Below are 24,750 nucleotides of genomic sequence, written 5' to 3'. Positions count from 1 at the left end.
AACCATGGTTGACATTGGGGATCATGGATGTGCGAATGCATATCGGGAATTTAAAGGAAGGGAAAAGAAGTGAAATCAAATCAATACTAAAATAAAATTATTTGTAATTATTATCTCACATGAATTATAATTAAATCCAAAATATTTCAAATTTATTTATTTTGCAATCAAATCTCTTTGTTTTGAAAGAAAAACATGATTACATACGAAAAGTATAATTATGAAATATGGTAGGAGTTTTAAGTATTACAATACTTTTAAAAAAAAAAAATCAATTTCACTTCCTTTCGCTGCAATCAGACAGCTTAACTGAAAATTGCTAGATCGATGGGAATCATTTCAATTATGCTTTATTTGCAATATCGATTTTGGGTTGGGGTTCTTCTTCATCTTCTATTTTCAGGGTTCAGAGATTTTTTTTTTCCTTTTTTGGTCGAGAGGGTTCAGGGATTTGGGGATTTTTTTTTTTTTTTTTTTTCATCTTCATCCTTGTTTTTTAAGAATAGAAAGAGTGCATTCTTATGACATGGGTGGAAATGGCAATTGTCATGTATATAATGTTATAGTTTGAAAAGACGGACAAAAGTGTTGAAACAAGCTCCTTTCCCTTGCCGGAAGAGATGGACAAATTTTTTTACAGCCAATAGTTGGTTTAATATTTACGAGAACAACTATATTTTGGGATGTATTCCTAGTTCCTATTAATGAGTACAACGTTTTAGTAATTTTGCAAATTAATAAGATGTCCAATAGCATCTCTACCATCTCATAATTATCAGACAGTATAAGAAGTAAATAATTACATTTTCATAAATAAAACCAAAATGATTAATGAAATTTTGGTAAGTATTGGGAAGGTGTAAAATTGGAGAATGATGTTTAAATTTTAAGGATGAACAAAAGTGGAGAATAGCATTTGCATTATTAAAACGGTATTTTCATAATCAGTGTAAGAATACCAGATGCTGCCTCTGCTCTCAAACTATTTCGAAATCAATTCCAGAAATGTTTACCAAGTGGCATTCTTACTCTCGAAGATATTTGTGTTTCTTTTCATTGTACTTTTTCGAGGATTATTTTTAGAGGGGGGGGGTGTTGGTGGGGTTTCGGTTCGGGTGTTGTAACTTTTGATGACTACTTGAAGAACTCGGATTGGTGGTACCATAATATCGGATCAGAATCAACCTGATTCCAGCTGCCCCGGATTGAGTGATTTTCACTCTATTTCCAGGGTTCAGGCCAATTCCAGCGAAATATTCCGATCCCAACTAATTCTGGCTGAATCGGAATCAGAATTTTCCGATTCCATCGCTGATTCTGCTTACTTGAACCATTTGCGATCGACTAGGAGGGGTTAAGGGATGACAAGTCTAGCGCAGGAAATACCCACATTGTGCAGGGTGCGAAAAAACCACACTGCCCCACCTTTACTTGCGTTGAGTATGTCCCCGTGCACCCTTTCATTGGCCGTTGCCTGGTGTTTCCTATGTCAGACTTGTAGGATTCTCTCACTCAAATATAATATATCCTTTCTTGTAAAAATAAAAAAATAAAAAATAAAAGAATAATAATAATAATAATAAAAACATCTTTTGATGACCTGTTCCGATTACCATACATATGCTCCTTTTGTGTAATTTTCATCGGGCTTCAAGTATCAGTTTTAGGTTTCTTGAACGATTCACCCTCTGGATTATCAAGTATTAACCAAATGAGGTCAAGCAAGTCACCATACAAATTTTGGTCAAGAATGGCTGAACGGTGAAAACCATGTTATCATATTCAAAAAGTGAACTGCAGTAATTAGCTTCTTAAATAAAATGTTAAATTCAATTTCCCAAGCAAAAATTTCACAACACATTTCCTGATGAATGACTCAGTATACCTCTTCCCATTTACATCTGAATAACATTTGAGAAGGTTTTTGGGGGAAGGGGGAAGGGAGGTGGGGGCAAAAGATTTTTCTTTTGCAACAAAAATTACTGAACATACAAGGATTCAGGGATATAAATATATTTTACACACATTATCAGAGAAAATTTCCATCTTTAGATGCCAAATCCAGCTCATGGACGCAATCACATCGATGCCAAATCCAGCTCTTCATCTGAATCGATCACATCTTCATAATTATAGTAAGCATTCACCTGCACCAGAGTTGCATTAAGTTGATCAAATTTAAGCAGCTAGCATCCATAATTTGACATAAATGATATGATGCAAAGAAAGCAGCTCAGAAATAGCAATCTTTGATCAAGCTAGTTAGTTTCCTGAGTGAGTAAACCCACATAAAATGATAAAGTGTTTTGAGTCGGTTGGAGGGTATAATTCCCTAATCACCCTCGGAAAAGCTGATATTTACCCAGTTGTACAACTTCGCAGCCGCATGGCTATTCAGGTTGTTCAACTACAACCTAGCAAATCTCCCAAATACCCTACCTGCCTCCAAGCTCAAAAAACTACAAAAGGTTCTTCACTATGACAAATTGTCAATTAAATCTCCCTCCACCCTGGGGAAGAACTTTTCAATATTTTTACATCTTCAGATGATGATAGGGTTGCACTTTTTCCACTCTTCTCTTTCTAATCTAGATCTCTTAAATGGGCCATGCTGATCAGGCCAGTAACTCAATTTTGTCTACCTTGAAGGGGTGACTCGAACCATAAAAATACAAATTTAAAGTCCAAAAAAAATATTTGGTTAATAAAATAGGAGTATAATCCTCATACCTTTGGTCTTGGTGTTATGGGTGCAAAAGTGTGGAAAACTGGGGTATCAAATTTGGGGGGTTCCAATACAATATATGCCCCCTTGTTATTATACCTCTCCTCTGTTGCCTGCGTGGCAGACAAACCCATGTTAGAAGAATATTTACTGCAGCTTATGACACTAACGCAATTAAAGCACATGAGCACTGCAACAATTCTGTGAATGTGTATCAATATTATCTTTGCATTTTTCATTTCAGGGCCAAAATTTCTCATAAGATCCAAACCAGAATTAAGCATGACTTACAATTCTTATGGCCCTGAAATCAACATGGCCAACACAACTGACATTCTACTTTTGAATAACATATCGAAGAATTAAGGTCCTCACATGATAAATATCACATCATCAAACATAGTAATATTGCATTCGTATCAAATAGTATGATAATTACCAATTGTACTAAAAGAGAGAAACTATGGATCTCAAAGGAAGCAAAAGACAAGACCCTCTATGAGACATTTATATCCAGTGGCACAATCTGCCTGAGTATTGTCCAGTTTAGAAACTCGTTTCATATTGGTTGTTTGAATTCATTCGTAACCATGACAGAACTAGCTAACGGTGGACTACATTAAGTAAGAAAAGATAAGAAAAAATTGCAAAAGGTGAAGCCTACAGAAAAATAGGTACAAGTCTGACGAGATAGAGGTTTGGAACTATTAAAGGACTTTGTAGAGGCTTTAACAGAGTTGAGAGGTCCCATGCCAACTAGTAAAGGACTAAAGCATAAATATGAAATAATACATGATCCTCGGATCATTTACCATTTCCAGAGTAAATTTTGAGTAGGCATGATATTTAACTTCCATATCAGGAAAAATTTGTGAGAACATCCGTAAAACACAAAGCATCCACTATATGGGAGGTCCACCAAGGAGACATAAAAAAATCAACCACAACATAAGAAAGCGTGTACCACCACCAAGGTTTCAAACCTCGAATGTTAAATGCCTAGCACATAAGATGCATATGGTGGTCCAATGAATTGCAATGTCCCACCCGCTTGCATGAGCCCAAAATGGTCTACCGGCAGAGTAACTTCCATTCGATGAAATGAATGTAACTTCCCTGAGATGCATAGTATGAAAAGAATGCAAGTATGAAGGAACAGAAATATGCCTTGGCATGTTGCAACACAAGACTCCGCAATGAATGAGGGCTTTTGTATCAAGGCAAACCATTTAGTTAAGATAATTTTTATGGAAGGAAAATTAACACCTTTTTTCTTTTTTTGGTTTAAAATATAGAAGTTGAATACACGGCTAATACTTGTTACAATTCTTACCATAGTTTAGGGGCCATTGCTTAGAACAATGTTAGAAGGTTTGGGCTGTCACGCCTGGGTTCGAGTCTTGAGGGCAGCCACTTTGAACAAACATGCCAGAGGTGAGGACTCACTCCAAACTCACCCCTTCCAGGACCCTGCATAGGTGGGACCAGCACTGGGTACCTTTTTTACATGCTAACCATGCCTTCATGGAGAAAATGTAAAATATTAAAAGTTGGTTCTGATGCACAATTTAAAGAATGTGTGCATCTTCTCTTTCCTTTTTTGTGGGGTAGGGTGGGGGTGGATGGATTAGTATTGTTAAAAGCTAAAAAGCATAGGATTACTTTCACCTTCTCTATGCATTAAACCCATACTCATTTTTTCGTGCCAAATCTTTTGCTTAATGAGGCTTCCAAGGCAATTTATATGATAGGAGTGCAAAAAATAAAGAATAAGATAATAATATCCAGTTAAGTAATACCTACAAGCAACCATCTCATATCAAGGTAACATTATTCACATAACATGTAGATTTGGTGCCTATTCTTGTACATGTATCTAGTTATTAGCCCAAAATTTTCTGGCTAAGAAAATTGTTGAAACTAGTGATGCACTTTTAAAAGAAGCCCTGAGAAAGAAAGGCAGGTAGTTTATCTGTAGTAGCAAAGATGATCCAAAAAGAAGGATCAATTGTTAAGCAATGGAGAAGGGAAACAGAATAAAATGTAGAAAAAGGAAAAACCTGAAACTGTGGGTAATCAGGAGCACTGAAAAGGGTAATTAGCATCCCCGACTCCACCACATGATCAACTGTGTATCCCTCCTGCATTCCTGAAAGACCAGGTCGTTTTTCCCTTGCATCAGGCCCTTCATGTGATCTAATAATCAACTGTAGTTCCAGCAATAAACATCTTTGCAATTAGCACTGCAACTCACAGTAATAATTACAGCTGAAATCTTCAAATAAGAAAAGGAAAAAGAACCGGATGACTATTTTCCAGATAAATATTTTAGGTAAACACTATTTCCAGATAAATTATGCTACAAAGAAAGAGAAAAATGAAAGTCGAAGTAACAAGCACACTTCCAATTGGGAGTGGCAATTTTCAGCCTGGTCCACCAAACACACCAATTTATTATCAGCCAAACAGACTGATTGATGCAGATACATCACCAAAAGAAGCTTGTTTTATTAGAAATAAGCCTAGGGTTGGGTTGTATACATGTAGGGCCTTTGATCCATGGGTTTTCGATGTAATAGACTACTTTAATGGGCCTAAACTATGGATAGTAAGTCTACCTAAGGGATTTCTCTTATTAGGTAGTTTATTTCTTTAGCTATTAATTACTGGAATCCATGTCAGCATAGGCTATCTTAGCTACTTTAATGGGCCTAAACTATGGATAGTAAGTCTACATAAGGGATTTCTCTTATTAGGTAGTTTATTTCTTTAGCTATTAATTACTGGAATCCATGTCAGCATAGGCTATCTTAGCTGATTTCAGTAATGGGATCTCCCCTTCCAGCCCTAACTCTTATCTTTATTTAATTCCACATCAAACTTGAGTCATAAGGCATGTTAGGACTTAAAGTTTGACTATGTTTTGTGATAGTTCCAACTTTCCTTCCTTATTTTAGTTTCCTAGTCAGTTTAGGAAGATAAGCTGCACAAGCATTTCTTGATTTGTGAAGTCACAAATCAATTTGGGAGTTAATATATTGGCCTTTATGCAGTAGCTGGGGTCATGCCTTGAAACGTCTTTTCTTTCTCATTATGTTGGGCTTCTAGGAAAGAATGGAATGGACAAGGTAAGGAGCATTATATGTCAATGCTCACACATCCTAAATGTGTTATTGTAGTTTGGCATTTAGGGTTTTAATGTTTTTGTTCGATGTTGGATTTGAGTCCGGTCAATTATAATTTCATTTTAGGTCAGTCTTGAATTGTCAGTTTTAGTCATATATCAGGTCAAAGAGTTTTTTCAATTATCTAAACTAAAGAACCCCCAGCATTCTGTGAATTCAATGTGATTGGGAGAGGAAAGGATGAAATGCTGGTAAATTATCAGCCTATGATATTCTCCAGTCATATCATCGGCAAAGAATCCAAGAGTGTATAAAGACTTCATGTAGTATTGAATTAAAGTTTAAATTCTTTTACTACTTTTTCATGAAGAACTGTGATAATTCATGACCATTCTAAGTATCATTCCGACAAAATAGCGATGTAATGCCGGGTAAGCTCTATATCTCTCCTGCTCTTCCCCTTCCTTTTTCTTTATTTTCTGAACTTTCTATTATCTACATCAAAAATCCATACCAATTGATAAACTCTATTACTATTTTCAAACAATTGTTTAAAACCATGCACATAAACTTAACCTTTCACTGATCTATATGGTGAGTTTTTCAAGCAGTCACTATGAGTATCATAATGCAAATTAGATAAACTTCATTTGGAAACATAGTTTTGAACCTTACCTTCAATTGGTACTTTTTTAGGAACTCTTCAGTGCAGTCAGGACCCCACAGTAGACCAATGCCTCTCTCTTTATTTGGTGAAAGACCCGGGCTCATTGATGGGTCTGACCATAACACATCACCAGGGATCAAATTCAAACCTTCCCATGGAGGATCAAGAACAGATCTCCTTGCTTTCAATAATTCCTCCAATGAACCGAGAGAGAGAGAATTTGCATCTGGCTTTAAGACCACTTTGCGACCCTTCTTCCCCTTGGTTCTCTTTGATGGAATAGCTTCCATGCTGCGAAAGAGCCCTCCATGACTGGTAAAAACTTGTCCAGCTATAATGGAGGACAATGGGAGCCCCTCAAAGCATCCTAAACATTTTCGGTAGACATGTTTCCCTTGTTCTCCGTATTTTGTCATTACCTCTTGCTCAAAACCGTAGACCGAGGTGCAATATTTAGATTCATGATTCCCACGGAGGAGAAATACTCTATGTGGCAAAAAGACCTGTGCATTCAGAGAGATAATTCAGAAAGAAACTTCAAAAAAAAAGACTTAAAGAGTGCAAGAAACAATAGATTTAGTGTCAAGAGCACACGCATGAAAGTGAACCATTTTTCACCTTCTAATTCTTGGGATAATGTATAAGCTAACCATAGCTGAACTAACAAAAGGAATGAAAATATTAGGCGAAGCTGAAACAGGCATGAAGTGCTCAACTACACAAAAGAGACCCACAATATAATACTATCCCAGTAATAATGAGGAATAAAAATATAATCTTTAGATGCTATTAGTCAATTCTATTTTCTTTTCTTTTAGAGGGAAATAAATTTTCAGGCACAGCAAGCTCAATTTGTAACATAATTCTGAATCAAATAAGTATAAAGACGATAAAACCTGTCAAGTAAATTAATAACACTCAATAAGCAAGCGGACAAACACCTATATTTTCTTCCAAAAATGAACAACTGGAACCCATTTGAAAGATCGCCAACTTTCTCAATTTCAAAATTTAAATAGTGAAAAACTAAAAAGGTGGATAACAACGGAAAGAAAAAAAAAAACCCACCTTCCAAGCCAGCAACAGCAGGAAAGTCTCAAGACCCCAAGCTCCTCTATCAACATAATCACCATTAAACACAAAGAAGCGATTTTCAGATGGAAACCCAGCATCCCGCAAAAGGAAGATCACGTCATGCAACTGTCCGTGAACGTCACCGACGATAACGACGCTGGATTCCTCCCCGCACACATCAATTCTGACGCAATTAGGTTCTTTATGTAGGATCTTGGAAGCCGAGAGAACCAGAGAATCAAAAACAGAGACGGGCAGTACGGAAGGGAAATTCGAAGGGGCAACATTCCTGGACGACCAGTCGAAGGTGGATATGAGGTCGTGGATCCAATCTAGAGTTATCTTCCCATCTGGAGGCCATGAAAGAGGGATCTGAGAAGGTGGAGGATGTGGGCCTTCAACAGTAGTGGCGATATCGTCCACTGAAGAGTTCTCATCCGAAGCAGGCTTCGGATTTGGAGAAGAATTTGTAGTAGTAGTTGTTGCTGTTGTTGTTGTTGAAGTGGGAGATTCTGATTGCGATAACATAATTCGAAAGATCCCTAATTGTTACTGTAGCAGTAGGATGAAGAAGACGATCCCTTGAAAACTCAAAAAAATCTTCAAAAAATTGGTAGTGTTTTAGGAATTTCCGATTTCCAAGATCCAATGGATGAATAAAGAAAGAAAGTGAGAAGAATCGACATTCTATTCTCTTGTGAAGCACACAACAGATGGGATTTGGGATGCGAAGCTTCAGTACACGTGCTAACACAGAAAGTTCGTATCTGTTGCGTCCTTTTCCTTTTTTTCTTAAAATTTCTTAAAAAAAAAAAAAAAAAAAAAAAGTTCCTCTGCCTGGCAGCATAGCTCTTTTACCTACGCAGGCCCTATCATAGTGTACGCGGGAGCATCAACAAAGTGAGATTTTTTTCAAAAACAGACCATCTCCAACAACAACCAGTTACCACCCACTCATTCTTTTTAAGGACTTGGGAATTGGAATGCTTGTCCAAATCATCCAGCAATTGGATGGATAAGAGGTAAATAATTGGATGCCTAAGTCATAGGAGTGGAGCTAGATCAGATTTTTTCATATTCACCAAACAGGTTAGTCATTTTGTCTCCTCTTGTTTCTAGTGTAGTTAATCAAGTTGCTAGATATTAAAATGGGATCTTTTTCTCAAAAAGAAGAAAAGGGCCAGAGTTGTCTGAAGCAAGCATGTATTCTACACCTACCCGATACATGAGGGCAACAATACTAGCCCGCTCCCATGAAAGGGAAAATTATATTTTTGTGAATGAATCCTTGTTCATTGCCATTGACCGTCATGCATGCTTAGGAACCACACTCCTTGGTTCTTAATTGGTTCCGATCTTATGGTAATCCAATGATTCCAAAACTAAGATCTGATCGATTTTGATTTTAAGACCAATACTGATGCCTATACTATGCACTAAAACCCTACCGCTTACTTGGATCAACACAAGAACATTGAAATCATGGTAACTCGAGAGCTTTGAGGATTTCCATCAAATGTAACCTGAAATTGTGTTCAAACAACAGATTTCTTCAAATGATGGGATATTGTAAGCCACCATGTCTAAGAAGACATATTTAAGGTAGCGAGAAAAATAATACTATTCAATCATGTGTTCTTGCACTCAGACAAAGAGGCCACAGAATGACTCTTCTATCCTCTTTTAGATGTATGGGCATATGCTCCCATTGGCCCATGATTGTAAGCCACCATGTCTAAGAAGACATATTTAAGGTAGCGAGAAAAATAATACTATTCAATCATGTGTTCTTGCACTCAGACAAAGAGGTCACAGAATGACTCTTCTATCCTCTTTTAGATGTATGGGCATATGCTCCCATTGGCCCATCTTGATGCAAGAGCAATGTTAACAGATGACATTCTCTCTCCCCTAAGTTTAGGTGCACCTTGAGGTTAAGTTCTAAAAACACCAATACACCTTTTGAAAAGACGAGAAGAAAATCCCGTAATTATGAAGAAATGACCCATCTATCCAATACTAAATGGCTTGAACCGTTTACCAGAAAAGTAAAATGGCTTCACACCAAAATACACCGTTAAATGTTAATGCCACTTAGTCTTGGTCTACTAGTTATGGTAGTTTTGGTGTCAAGCCAAATCACTTTGGGTCAACTAAGTAAATTGGACCCCCTAGCCGCCCGGTCGGACATTTGATTTAACTTTGAGGAATCCCATGACCTCAACTCGTACTCTCAATGTCATCGAAGGATTAGTCTTTTCCTAACTCATGGAGAAAAGGAATCCTTTTACCATTGGTCTTTCACTCTTTCCCAGTTGCCACGTGGAGCTTCTGTGAGTTGCCACTTTGGTGCTTGGTCTTAGATCTTGATTATTGACCAATGACTGTATCCACTTGAGGACCTGAAGGAGAGGAAATAAGTGACGACAACAGGCTTTGCTCATCACACTCATCTTTTCTGGTTCTTTCGTCATCAACCTCTTCGTTCATACGAACCCTAATTTCTGGTCCAATTAGCCGGCCGAGCCCTTATTTTTGGCGGTCGCCGAAGTCATGTCAACGGTCCAAAACCCAATAGTATCCAAGGATTGCTCGTCAAAAATTAAAAAGTCTACATAGGCTGTTATTTTGGTTAAGGGGTTAATCGGTTCGGTTTTGGTTTAAATGGTGTGGATCTGTTCGATTCACATATATTTGACTTAAACCATAACCGCACCATTTACTAAACGGTTCCACTTTCTGAAACCGTGATCGTTTAGTAAACAGTTTCGGTTTCCACGGTTTCTAAACGGTGCCGATTTCACGGTTTTAAACGGTTTCAGTTTCGATTTATTCCATACGGTTTGTAAAACGGTTCACAATCGGTTTGTTATAACTTGCAACTATCTCTAAACTGAAGATCATAAGCTTATCAAAAAATAATTGGCAACTACAAATAAGAGATTCTATATTAACGTCGGTATATCTTAATTTGATAATCTAGTGCTATTTCTTTGCATGGTCATTCTCAAACATTTAGAACTAATATCATACAACATCCAAATCCAGCCTTCTACAACATAAATTATTAAAATAACATGTGGTTCAGCCAAAACACCTCATCTATGATAACATAATAACATAGTAACATATATGGATTACAAGTTCATGATCTAAAGCCTAAACTTGAATTGAATTGCAATAAATCATACCAAAGCAGGATGAACACTTAATTTAATTGTTAATTGTTATACGGATCACTGTCCCTTCTTTATTTAATTGCTACATGGATTAATCGGATCGGTTTAAACGGTTTAAATGGTTTTAAACGGTTTCAATTCAGTTTGAAACCAACGGGTTCCGCGGTTAAAATCGGTCCGACCCGTTTAGCTAATCGACCTGAAACTTGAAACCATAACCGCACCATTTACTAAACGGTTTTGCAGTTTCGGTGTAAATGGATCGGTTCGATTTTGGTAAACGGTTTCGGTTACAAATTCACATCCTTAATTTTGGTTCACTAGCAAGGCATGCATTACTACATTTTTCAATTCAATGACTCGTATCTTTCTAACGTTGTACCATCATTATCCAACGTGTTATATGTTATTTAGAAATTAGGGCAGCGGTTTCTCACCACACTAGAGGGAAATCACTCCAATGATTTTGTTTGAGGAGAGAGAGAGAGAGAGAGAGAGAGAGAGAGTATTAGGGCCCGTTTGATAACGTTTATGTCGTTTCTTTGTCTAAAAACGTCAGAAACATAAATTTACGTTTCTGGGAACAAAAACGGATTTTTAGGTGTTTGATAAACCTTGTTTCTGGAAAACGTTTCTTGTAGAATATTTTTTTTTTAGACAATATAATGGAAAAATCTCTTTCCATTTCTCTGTGCTTAATCGACGGACTGCCACTGAAGCTGCTCGGACTGCTCAAGCTTCTCTCCAAGCTTTAGAAGACAATTTCACAAGAAAAGTTCATACGAGGACTATCGACGGAGATCCCTCTAGCAGGAATGGTGGTTGAGTCAGATGCTCTGCGAATTGTAATCATTCTCCTCTTCTCTCTCTCTTTATAGAAACTTATTCCACCTGACATTTTCTCCGATCAACCTTCGCTTCGAATTTTTCTACCAGAAAAAAAAACCACCTATGCTTTGAATTCAGAGGAAGTGAGGGATGTCTGGAATCTTTAGATGGAAGAAGCTCGCAAAGGAAACCACGACGACAACCGGCCAATTCATAGTCCTATCGGAGACTGTGAATAATTACTGCTTCTCCCAGAAATCGCCCATCACCACTCGGTTCAACTACCTCCACGTCGGCTCCTACTGTCGTTGGGAGTCTCTCATCGGCTCCCACCTCCAGAAGCTCCACAAATGGGTGGGTAGCTCTGATGACTTCCAGACCCGCAAGATTCGAGCTAAGGCTAATTGCCCTAGCTGCTCCAAGCAGATGGACCTGCTTTTCTCCAATCGTCACCCCACTTCTTCTTCCCTGGCTGCAGGAGACAGAGGAGGCTACCAGGCTATCAATCTCTGCCCAATTGCAAGACAACTTACTACTTCCGCCCCTACAAGATGGATCCCCTGCAGGGTAGCTTCATTGAGATTGAAAGGGTCAGAGGAGGTGGATGAGTACCAGCCAAGGATTCTTACAAGAAATCCAGCGAGGGTGGCAGCGAAGGCGACGGAAGCGTCGTAGGTGGTGGTGGTGGCGAGGAGGATTTACTGAGGTCATTCTGGGATGAGTTCTCCCGAATGTGAGCACTGGATTTTCGATGATGGTAGTCGATTCCAGAAACGCAAAAACAAGTTCAACTTGTTTCGTCTGGGGGGTTTCTAGAACCATAAATAGGTAGAATTTTCAATTTCTATGTCTGAAAACAAGTGAAACGAAATAATTTTGTCAAACGCTTTTGTTCCGTTTCTAGACACAAAAATGGCAGAAACGCATTTCTTGAAACGTTATCAAACGGGCCCTTAGTGTTATCCCATTATATGAGAGTGTATGGGAAAGCATTCACCCTGGCATCATGGAATTTTTTTTTCATTTAACAATTATACTAGTACCTTTATATATATATCTCTCTCTCTTTTCCTCATATAAAATGACCTCATTGCCCTCCAATGGATGATATTATTCTAAAGAAAATAATGCTATCCACTTGCTTGTATCTACACCTAGACACAGTAGGTGTGGAATGTCATACCCCACTTGCACAAAGCCAAGCTGGTGACCAAGTTAACACCGGTTAACTCACAAACCTACCAATATCAACAATGCAGTAACTGCAATACAACATACATCTATTAATCTAAGATAAGACCTGTCTTTTCAGTGGAAGACCTGTTCATAATAATACCTGTAATTGTTTTCCAAATACTTGATACCCAAATTGAGTTATAAAAGTTACATACATTTGGCCCCGAAGGCATAATATATATATATATAAACATAACAATTTAAGCATCAAGTAACAAAAGGGAGTACATCAAAAGAATAAAAAAGAATCACTCAGGAGTTACAGCTGCCATACAGCACAATCTTTGCACGTGCAATCGGTATTTTGCTCGAACTCATCAAGGACCCACCAGTTCTCAGATGGAAACTCCACAGTGGGTCCTGACTCCTGATCACCAGGCAGGTTACCTGCAAAATCACCTAAAAAGAGTTGTACACGTGGGATTAGCTCACTAGCCCAGTAAGTGGAAAGGAATAACACACAAGGAAAACTACACAAACAGTCACAACACAAATGCGTCTATATACAATTTATTTTAATTCTATTAGCCTAACAATATTGCTAGGTCATAGGTTTTGTGCTACTCACAACTACAGTGTTGTATGTCCCGGGTACAAGCTGCTAACCCCATCCCACGATACGCCAATAGGGTTGTCGAAGAAGGCCCACCGTTGATACTCCAATTTAAAACGTAAGCCAACTCCCGATAAATTTTAATGACAGAAAGTAAATGGGTGACTCTACTCGAAATAAAAGCAGTACGATTGACCCTCTGAATATATCATCGGGGTTATCGACTGTTCTAACGATCAGCCGTGCGTACTTCTAACCCCTGTAGGAGTTCAATAATTGTAATCCGATGCTTCCCCCCAATGATGTCCCAACACGTAAACCCTGTTGGGAAGAGTCGTAGCACAAGGGTAAATCACATCCCCTCTACATGAGCATAATACAATTACACAATGACACTCGTTTCCAAGTCGACTACGACATTTAGATATAGTATGCATATCATGTCCAAATGAAATTCCTCCATCACATACATCAAGACATAATGAATATTCCATCATAACACAAAGCATAGTATATTATGTAAATGCACATTCAAATGTATGATATGGCATATGTGATGTCTAGTCCATATACAAGTGACATGATGACATGATGACATGACTCGACTATCATATGCTAAATGATGCATAACATTCTGAAATTAAATCAGAGTCCACTATATACACGGTGCTTGTACTCAGTACGAAAAAGATCCGATGTGTGAGTACGCATATATTGAGTGTAACCTATCATAGACATAATGATTTTTCATTTCACTATTTTTTAGTCAAAATCATCATGTTTGAACACTAAAATCAGATTTAGAATCATAAATAGGGGTTACCCATCAAATTTGGGAAAATTCTAAGAATTTTGGAAAGATAGGTGGGCTAGAGGCAAAGACCAGTGGGCTATGTAGCCCGTCGATTACTCCAGAACTTGAAAACTGAGTTCTAAAAACTAAGATGGGCTAAAACTAGAAGATCGACGGGTTACATATTCCACCGATTTTAGCCCGTCAGTTTCAGCCTACCGGTTACTCCAGAACCTAGAATCTGAGTTTTGGGAACTCAGGTGGACTAAAACCAGAAGACAGATGGGGTAAAAATACCTCCAATCTTTAAACAAAATTTTTTCAACATCATTTCTGACTTTCCTCTGGCTTAGGGAACTTGTTTGGGGATGATCCGACGACTCAAATCACTTGTTTAAGGTCCAAACATGTACTCTCAACCTAGATCTAAGATCAAATTAAAAGAAAAATGAAGGTTCTTACCTCTTTTTCAAGAACACCAATGAAACCCCAAATTTCACTTCTTTTGCTCAAGAACATCTAAATACTTTAGATCTTCACCAACACTCATTTCAAATCCTTCAAAATCATTATACACACCTTCTATTAGACCTTAGATTATCCAAGTAGGATTAGCAAGATCCAAGGGGATTCTTTCCCAAAACCAAAAAGAGGGTTTAAGAAAGGGGTTTTCCTAAGAATATTTGGATTGTGTACAATACCTACCTCAATTCGAAGACCTCGGGGAATTGATCATTAATCCGGACCATAGTTATCAATTCGGCCGAATAATTCGCGAATTATTCGGCCGAACCGAATTTTTTCGAATTTTATCAAAAATTCGGACCGAATCCGAATTAAAAATAAAATTCTTTAAAATTCACGATTTTTTCCAAAATGAATATAAATCGCGAATAATTCGGACCGAATCCGAATTATTCGGTCCATTTAAACATTATTAAAAAAAAAAAACCAAAAATAAAAAATAAAAAAATAAATAAACAATTTTTTTTTTAAAAAAAAACCCCAATAAGATTTTTTGACCGCTTTTTTGACCGAATCCTTAAATTAATCGTCCGAATTATTCCGAATAATTCTCCGTCCGAATAATTCCCGAATCCGAATTTGCTAACTATGATCCGGACTCAAAATACCATGACCCAACTCCGATGAAGGTCTACAGTTGATCTTCCCTTCTTATTTCTTCTTCTTCCTCTTTTCCTTTCTTCTTCTTTCTCTCTCTTCTTTACTTTCCCACCGACCAACTAACAGTAATGAGGGAAAAGACAATTAATGTCTCCCCTTTTATATCTAGGCCCCCAAAATATATTTTAAATTTCAGGTGGGTATATATCAAGTGGGCTATATCTCAAGTGGGTTATATCTCAGGTGGGTATACAATGGGAATAAACTCTCACATAATATTATACTACGTTGGCACCCACAAATACTAGTATGTACATTTACTTTTTGTATATAACCTTATGGTGCGTGCAAGTGCAAGGCTTGGGTGCACATATTACACTTAGTACATGCTCAGTCATGTCAGGTCAACCCGAGTTCAAGGTCACCCTTGCTACCATATTACATATGGTACCTGTGTCGATTCTCTCCGGTTCAACCCCTATATGATCAAACAAAGTCAATGCGGTTAATTAGATCAGGTTTAGAAAATAGGGTATCACATGGAAAGACCGTGTTGCTCCTAAGTTGAAAATGCTTATATGTACCCTCCCATTGGCTCACATGCTGGCATGTACCTGTGACTGCATGGTAGCGTCTTGCCCTACTATTTTTATCATACCTCATGATGCACTCCACTATACCGTTTGCTTCGCAAAACCCTCTCTCTATAAATAAATAGCGAAGTGTTTTCTGAGGGTAATGCAGTTCTTGCATGTACAGGAGGACCAATGGGAGCCATGGTTCTAAAACTCAGAATTAATTAGTATTGGATGGCGGTATCAACCTTGACCGATCTTCAATGTTGACAGTTCCAACCCTAATACACATATATATGGTCTAAGGGTAAATTAGTAATAAAAAACTCATTTTAAAAAGATGGTAAATTTATTCAATACGATTCGATCCAGGACAATTCAAATCGATATCAAAATGGTATCAACCTTGACCAATCCTATAATCCTTTCCCAAATTTTGTAACCTTAATGAGAACACACAAGAAAATTTTCAGAGACCTAATTTTTCATTTCATACGAGGCGGGGCGTCATATCCTTTGCCCGCACCCCCCAAACCCAATGTATTTGTGCGCTGCCACTCTCCCCCGCACCAAAACCATTTTCCCTTGAATAAGAATCACATTTAGCTTTTGCCCTTAACCACCCCTAAGCCCTTCTTTCCTTTCTAATTGTGAGGCACACATCTACATCTTATTTTATTTTATTTTATTTATTTATTTATTTATTTTCAATTTCAATTTCACATCACAAGAATGTGATTCATATTTTTGGTAACAAGAATGAGATCCATTAATTTTTTTTTATAATTTTATTATTTATAGTTGATCCATTAAAATCATGATTCTAGGAAAAAGGTTTCTATGGGGCCCCATGTAGTGGAGTGTGGGCTCCATAAACCATGTTTCTTTATAAGAGCTTTTAGGTTATAACTAGGTATATAACAATGAAGCATTCTAGAATCTCATAAAAAAAAAAAAAAAAAAAAAAAAGCATTCTAGAATAATCTTAGAACTCCAAGGAGAAGATTTAAGGCGTATTAGTCACTCATATAACAATACGTGTCAAATCTCTTATCATATTAGTCCTCTACGTCTGCAACTTTCAACCGCACCTTTGAAATTGAAACACTGGCCTCACACACTATTCCCCCTTAACCCTACCTACTTCGACAACAACACTTAACTTTAAAATTACTTTAATGAAGATTAATTAATCAATTGATGAAATCAAAACAAGAAAGCAGAAAGAAAGGTGGATGGACAACCTCATCAGCTGACTTATAGATACTATTTTTCGTTTGAAAATTTTCCTTGCTACCAATCGTCCACTTAGGGTAGGCCTTTCTTCCTCTTTCTTCTTCTTCTTCTTCATCTTCTACCTTTAAAGAAAGAGGGAAAACCCTTCAAAAATCAAAACCGTCCATTAATTCAACACTTAAATAGTCTTAGTCATAATTAAGTTAGCTACAGAATTTTCTTTCCCAATACAAAAACTCTCTACAGTTTCAGTACAGAAATGACAAGATAATAGTCAACATCGTTGAACTAATACCACAAAATTAAGATACCCTCTCTCCTTTATTAGTATAAATAGCCCATCAGAGAAACTGATATGATTCTGTTTCAGTTAAGCAGAAACAGAGTAATGGGTCAGTCTCAGATCAGATATAGCAGGACAGAACAGAGAAGATGGAATCGTAGGAGAGGTTTCAGGTTGAGCCCACGGAGGTTCTCTTTGAATCGGCTGCGTGTGAGGTTCCTCTGCTTCATCAGGCTTTTAAGTAGGTGGAAGTGTTCCTATGGGCAAGCTATAGATTCCTTAAAGAAGAGTATCGGAGGATGCAAAAGTTGCAGAAGGAACTGTAAAGGTATGGCAACAATGGAGGAAACAAGAAGCTTTAATCCGAGTGATTGTAGTTTCAGATATTCTCATGGGCGTTCAAATTCTTTCTATTCAGAAGCCATTGCTGATTGCTTGGAGTTTATCAAGAGGTCATCGGTTTCTGTAGAGGATGACCCAGTTGTAATTCATGTCGATTAAGACTTTGGAGGATCAATACTCTCTCTAACTGCAATTCTTCTCAACTTTAATTTTGTTTTGGAGAGGGGGAATGAGGATCTTTGTTTCTCTGGGTTGTGTTAATTTCTTTCTTAGTTTTCATGAAATCTCTGTAGAAATTTGTGAATAATGATATATGTTGAAATTTTATTTATTTGTTTATGGGAAGAGTATATGTGCTCCGTGTGGAATCAGGAATGTTATGGAAGGGTTGAAGCATTCAAACTTGTTTAACTAAAGTCCAAACCTCACCGCGTTTTGATTATAATGATTAATTACCCAGAAAGAGAGAAAAAGGTCGTAATAAAGAAAGAAAGAAAATAAAGAAAAGAAAGAAAAGTAAGGGAGAAGGGGCTGAATACTCTGTGGGGGCAGACGACCAGGTTTAAGCTTTAATCCCTTTAAGGCTGTGTTTGGATGTAATGGAAAAAAAAGGGGGGGAAATATGTATGGTTTTGTTAGCATTTGGAAGGAAGATTCTGTAATTTGAATTTAAATTTTATTTATGCTTTCGTGTCGAGAGGAATAGAAAAAACTGGGTTTGCAAGAAATGTTCAACGGGCTGGTGAGCTCTGTTGGGGAAGGAGTGGGAGATCACAAGGGAACTGCAAAAGTTCAGTGAGAGAGGAAAAATAGAGGGCGGAGAGACATGTAGAGAGAGAATGGGGGAAAGGGATCATAACATAATGGGGGAGAGGAAGTGGAAGAAATAGAGGGGGAGAGATACTAGTAGATTGGGAAATGACAAAAACGGAGGAAGGGAGAGAAGGGGGAGAGGGGAAGAGTAATGATTGTCTACTGCAGCTGGTGCGGCGAGCATTGGACAGTCAAGATGATATCGACATGCATTTCGATGTCATTTCGGTCATTGGATGCTCATCATATCGCCGCATCCGAGGCAAAGGATGTTTTCGCACAGGGGAAAAGGTGTCAGAAAATATAGATGGAAAAGCCTATTTCCTATTGATAGTAGTTGAGACACCACTGCCTTGTCCGGTGTTCATGAGAAAGAGAAAGAAACAACGATTACCAAAAGCATCGTTGGCTCATTGCCCTGTTTGTGCATGATCAGTGATTTTTAGTACAAATTATAAATAAAAAAAAAAAAGAAAAAAAAAATCTTTTCTTTTGGTAATGGAAAAAGGGTATGACTTTTTTTTTCTTTTCTCTTTTATCTATTTATTATTGTTTTCCGTTAATTTCTTGACATGCTAACACAGCCTAAAAGAGAAAAAGAAAAGATAAGGAAGATTTTAATAGATTCCATCAGGAACATGAAAATGAAGTGGTCACCTAAACTTCACGGGCTATTGCGATCAGCAATTTTGTCATAAATTTACCTAACCAAGTTGAGTTGGTGGCAAGGTTAGGAAAGTCCGCCCATACCTTGGACCATTATCAGTTATCAAATGGAAATGGACGATTAGAATGCCGCAAAAGATTTGTTTTTTTTTTTCTGGTAAACCCACAGAAAAAATTTTGGTTCGTTATGCATATTTTGTCAAATGAACTATGCTTGCTATTCTCAATAGAGAAAAAAATAAGTAGTTGGTCCATTTTTTCCTTCTACAGATCTAATGTCTCTTGGGATTTTAACTCCAGCTACTATAGTGACGTCTTAGACGCCTGACTCTACTAGAAAGGCACCAATCAACTCTGCTATCAGTTATCTTCAATTATGTGGTTATTGTTTATCAAAAAAATAAAAAATGTGATTGTTCATGATGCCAAGAACTAGGAAATAACAATAAACGAAAAGAATATTATATTCGAGGCAAGACATACTGTGAAATGGTTTGAGTTTTCCTTCGCCAACGGTGAAGAGAATATTTTCAGCCACTAGATTAAACCCACTAATTCAACCAAGGAAAAGTATTTTAGGCAATTGCCAACAGGGGTAAGAGTTAAATGGTTAGACCAATGATTTAAGAATCTGATCAAATAGATTGATACCGATTGCTTAGGCTGGTGAGGGTGTTGCAGTGGGCTCCAAGAGGAGGAGGGGACAACTAGGAGCAGAAGGTCGAAAAGGAGACACAGGGTAGGATGGAGATGAAAGGCAGATAGGGACTTCAAGGGGGTGGTGGGGAGTGTGAGACAGAGGTGGGGTAGTGCCACCATGAGGGTGGTCGATAGGGGATGGGATGTTGATATATTTTTCTTAACCAATTCACTTCCAATTCAAAAGTTGATCGATCCAGGCCAATCATGATCAAAATCTACAGGGACAATCTGAGATCCCCATTTTGCGTTTTTGAACCCTAGATAAGACTCGTTGTTCCAAGAGTTCAATCATAGAGTAAATGACAATGGATTAAGAGATTTTCTCTCCACCTTGGTTGGCAAAAACTTTCATCTTGTGAAAATCAATTATATTTATGATATTATAATTTTTAAAAAATAAGACAATTTTCCTTCACCCAAGATATAGAAAAATGGCGTGCACTAAATATCTTACAAGGAATTGTTCAAAAGTATTATAGACTTCGTAGTATAAGGGGCAGAGCATTTATGATAATTGATGGATATATTTTTCCTTCATCCCTTTTTTATTTTTTTTGGTAGAATACTTTTCCTTCATCCAAGGTATAGAAAAACTTTTTCGAGAGAAAATTAATTTTATAATAAAAATAATACCTTATAGACAGTTACATGGACCTTCTATCCAACCAATTAAATGAAAGAAACAAATTCCGCTCGATGGTCCAATCAAATATATTATACTTGGTTTGGAATCTTAGGGTGATTTTTTATGCATCTTAGATATTCATTTTACTTTAAATGCTTGATGCCTTACAAAAGTGATTTGGGTTCTTCTACATAAGCTATTGAATTGAAATTTCTAGCATAGAAAGGAGAATTCTCTCACAATGGTTCTTGTGTCTTGCTAGTTGATGTGCCAAGAATCAAACAATACAAGGATATGGTGGGGGCTATAGACTCAATTAAATTAACTACTCCAAAAGAATGGTAAAGTCTATTATAATTTGTTGTCTGATCTAAAACCAACATTAACTCACCTAGTCAATGAATTAGTTAACTACTCCAAAAGAATGGTATAAACTATTATAGTTAGTGTCTAATCTAAAACCAACATTAACTCACCTAGTCAATGAGGTAGCTAGAAAGATGTAGGAAAAGAGAGAAAGCAAAATATTGGATGGGGTCAGGCTGAAGAAATGTTTCTCTCTCTGTTTTTTGGTGTTGGGCCTCACATTGGGATTAGAGACCCATAAGAGGTCAGCAAAGGATCCACTGAACCACCTTATTACTATACTATTATACTATTACTATTTCAAGAAATATAAATAGGTGGGTTGAACTTTTGACCTTTCCTAGACTTATGCTAGGCATAATTATCTAGCCGCTTGCCAAGGAGCTAGATGCTCATCCTCAAAAAAAATCTTTCTTTCACAGTATTATTTTGTTGCATTTTATAGTTTCTTTGTAATCATCATGTGGCTTTTCCTCCACCACAAAGGGAATCAAAACCATTTTCAGAAAATGAATTTTCCTTCTCTCTTTTTCCATTATATAAGCAACTACATGAGCAAAGTTCAGCCCAAACCAATGAGACTGACTATCAGTTCAGCTCATATCGAACTGAAACCCTTATTGGATTGGGTTATATGAAACTCGTAGAAATCAGAATCAATTACAAAATGGAGGCCATACCTATAGTAAAACTTGATAAGAAATCGGGAAAAAAAAAAAGAAAGAGGGTCAGAGTTTTCCCATTAAGTTCCCTGCATACATGTAAAATCAAAACCGGATTGGATCGCAAACCGATGATAAAAAATCAGACCGAACTAGACCAAAACAAAAAGCTTCCTCAACAATTTGGTTCTGGATTAACTAAAAAATATAGTCCAATCGAAACCAGGTCAAATCAACCAATTGACACCCTTAGCCATACTTTTTTTTCACCCTTAGGTACACACAACCACCTTAATTAGCGAACCTTTAATAAAGGTTAAAGTTTAATTTCCAACAAAATAACCCACTCGATTAGGGTAAACCAAAGTCTACCAAATTGCATCATATGGGCTCTTTAATCATGGTCAATGACTCTCATTTTGATAATAATGCATTTTTAAATTGTCAACCCGTTGTTTCTGTTTGTGAACCTCATAGTGACAATGATTTCATGAGATGGCTATGGTTTACCAACCCATTCCCGATTCAATAAAAGATAGAATTCCCGTCATAACAGTTGGAAACAAGCCCTCGCGTGAAAAAGAGAAGTCAAAAGTTGACTTCGATTGCCACGTAATATGACTCCTGTGCGTTTGGTGGGTCTCACATTCCTTCTCTATACCTGGGATTCGGTCTGGCTTGGGCTAAAGGTCTTGGGTTGAACCCATCCTGGCCCAACCTAGTCCTATATATACTTTTATATACTAGGGTGAGAGTTGGACAATGCCGTGCTGTACATCAACTGTGTGCACCAATGGAAGAGCTGGATAAGAAGGGGGTCTTTTTAAAAAACAAGAGAGAGAATAACACAAGTTGGTAGGGGTGTCAATATCTAAACCGGACCGGACCGAACCGATTAAGCTTGAACCAAACCAAACCGATGGCTTATTGGGCCGGTTTCGGTTTGTATTTTAAATTGAATCTGGTCTCGGTTCGGTTCGGGTTAGACCATTGGGCCACCAGAAATGCCGAAAAGATGCACCGAAACCGGAACCAATTCAAACCGACCCGAGATAAAACCGAACTTAAAACTCACTAACCTAAGTGGGCCAACACTCAAGTGGGCGAAGCCCAAGTGTCCAACCGGACCAACACTAGCCCAAGTGCCCAAGCCCAACGTTTATCAACTATTCAACTTCAACCTGTCAAAACCCAAGTGCCCAAGCTATTGGCTCCATACCGGTTTAAAAAACCGATCCAAACCGATATGAACCTGATAAATCCAAACCGGTACCAACCCGAACCCAAACCGCCCCGAAGCCAACACCAGACCGAAACCGATAAATCCTTAATGGGGCGGTTTCGGTTAGTTCCAAAGTCACACCGAAACCAATGAAACCGGACCAAAACCGCACCAACCCGGACCGTTGACAACCCTACAAATTGGGCACCTCCCGGCGTGCATGCCAGGTTTTTCCCTATATATTATGTACATATTATTTTGTTGAGGTATTCAAGTGTCTAACTTCTTTTATAGAAATTATATTTTTTTATTCTCTAGATTCAGATGTATGGCTTTTTTCATAAAGCATCACATTTTTTTATTTTATATTATATCTATTATGTTTTCGACATGGAACAAAAATCGACTTTATGTTCCAAGGAAGGATAAGAATCAATTTTTTTTTTTTTAATCTCACTTTAAAAAAATTTTAAGAAGACATGGTAGAGTTTCAAAGTTGGTTATTATTGAGCTAACAGATTGGTCTTATTGGTTTTGGTCCTATTTGTTCATAACTGGTTGAGACCTTTTTATTCAAAATTTGACACGGATCAAGACCAAACTGAAAACTGAAATTTTCACTAAAATTGATATCAAACAAATAAATCAATTTTTTTGTTGGTTTTAGATTAAAATGGGCGGTTTTAGTTTGGGCTTAAGGATTTGACGCATAACAAAACAGTGCCAAGCCCAACCCGCCAGGAGTAGGACCTGGCCTTGTTTAAAAATCCTAGCCTGATTTGGGTCCGGGCAGGGCCTTGGATGAGCCATGGGATCTTGGGCTAAGCTTGTTTATTAGAAAACCAGGCCCATCCCGTCCCTGTTGCACCTCTACTGACATTTGAGGACATCTCACGGTACAAGTCAAGCCAGGTTGTTATCAACCTAGTGTCCTAGCCTAGTCCGCTAATGTTTGGGCCTGATCCAACCTGATCCAAACGAGCAAAAATTCTCAATCAGCCCTGTTTAAATGTACTAATTATTCCTAAATGATTTATAAGCATGTTATGTTTACATTTTTTTTAGCATATGATATGTTAAATGCATTATTAATGATTCTCAATTACTATATATAAAAATAGACTTATACTTGGATAAAAAGGTGGTGTTAGGACCCCACTTTTGCGAAAAAGGTATACACACTAGCGGGGTGTAATGGAATCTCGTATGCTAACATTTTATTGAATATTGGATTGAGTAAAAGGTATCTCGAATATTCACTGCTACCATTGCTGCATCACCCACAATCCACTATTGCTCCACCTTCTCCTTCGTCGCCTCCCGTTTTTCCTCTTTCTCCTAATCTCTCCAATACCCCTACATAAGGAGAAGGTAGAGAAATGCACTAAAGAACATTGAAAGATCTATTGTTCATTGACTTTCCAAACAACTAACGCTTAGCAGAGGGGTTGTTTCTCGATTCGAACCAACAATCACTACGTCACAATGGAGAAACTTTAACCACTGAACAAAATCCACCCTTATCAATTTACATGTTGAACGAGTGTTGGTGATTGATTGCATAAACTGTGAAAAAGAGTATCCAAGGTGTATTGAACTAATGGTACTTGGTCAGACGAGAGTTAAATTAGTAGGAGTGCAACTTGAGCCCAATAATCCCGAGCCCAGATGAGAATTGTTTAAAACCCATGATATGCCAGCACTTTCTTTCTATATTTCGATCTTTTCTCACATGAAATGAACTTCTTGTCCTCCTATGTATGAAACTCCATTGCACTTTCATTGGTGCACTTTTCTATTTGGTTTGATTAAGAACCCTCCTCCATATCTAATATGCTTAATCCATAATCCATCCCACATCTAACATATCCAAGTGCTTTAAATCAGCCCACAGCCTATAGCTTATCCAAATGCTTTACATCAGCCCAACCTTTACCTATTTCTAGGTAAATC

At 37.6% G+C, this 24,750-nt stretch overlaps 1 protein-coding gene across 2 annotated transcripts; it reads right to left on the bottom strand.

Annotated features, from left to right (window-relative positions):
- Positions 1-1,803: 1,803 nt before the first annotated feature.
- Positions 1,804-8,363, bottom strand: LOC122083146 (serine/threonine-protein phosphatase 7-like). 2 transcript variants are annotated; one of them, XM_042650856.1, is made up of 5 exons: positions 7,586-8,359; positions 6,526-7,020; positions 4,786-4,932; positions 2,731-2,838; positions 1,804-2,147 (listed from the first exon to the last, which is right to left on the bottom strand). In XM_042650856.1, the coding sequence occupies exons 1-5, from the start codon at positions 8,117-8,119 to the stop codon at positions 2,079-2,081; spliced, it is 1,353 nt and encodes a 450-aa protein (XP_042506790.1). In that variant the 5' UTR covers positions 8,120-8,359; the 3' UTR covers positions 1,804-2,078. The 2 variants fall into 2 exon arrangements, with proteins under 2 accessions (XP_042506790.1, XP_042506791.1); XM_042650857.1 differs by lacking the exon at positions 1,804-2,147 and having other exon boundaries at positions 4,786-4,874; positions 7,586-8,363.
- Between the last annotated feature and the right edge of the window lie 16,387 nt (positions 8,364-24,750).

The sequence above is a fragment of the Macadamia integrifolia genome, chromosome 7 (genome assembly GCF_013358625.1).
Source record: "Macadamia integrifolia cultivar HAES 741 chromosome 7, SCU_Mint_v3, whole genome shotgun sequence".
NCBI lineage: Eukaryota > Viridiplantae > Streptophyta > Magnoliopsida > Proteales > Proteaceae > Macadamia > Macadamia integrifolia.
This window is presented reverse-complemented; position numbering and strand designations above follow the sequence as displayed.

Excerpts from the sequence above, each read along its gene's own strand:
- LOC122083146 (XM_042650856.1), bottom strand. The coding sequence starts at position 8,119 with ATGTTATCGCAATCAGAATCTCCCACTTCAACAACAACAACAGCAACA. Across the intron at positions 2,839-4,785 it reads CTGATTACCCACAGTTTCAG|GCAACAGAGGAGAGGTATAA; the intron begins GTTTTTCCTTTT and ends TCTGCCACGCAG. Across the intron at positions 2,148-2,730 it reads CCATAACACCAAGACCAAAG|GTGAATGCTTACTATAATTA; the intron begins GTATGAGGATTA and ends ACTCTGGTGCAG.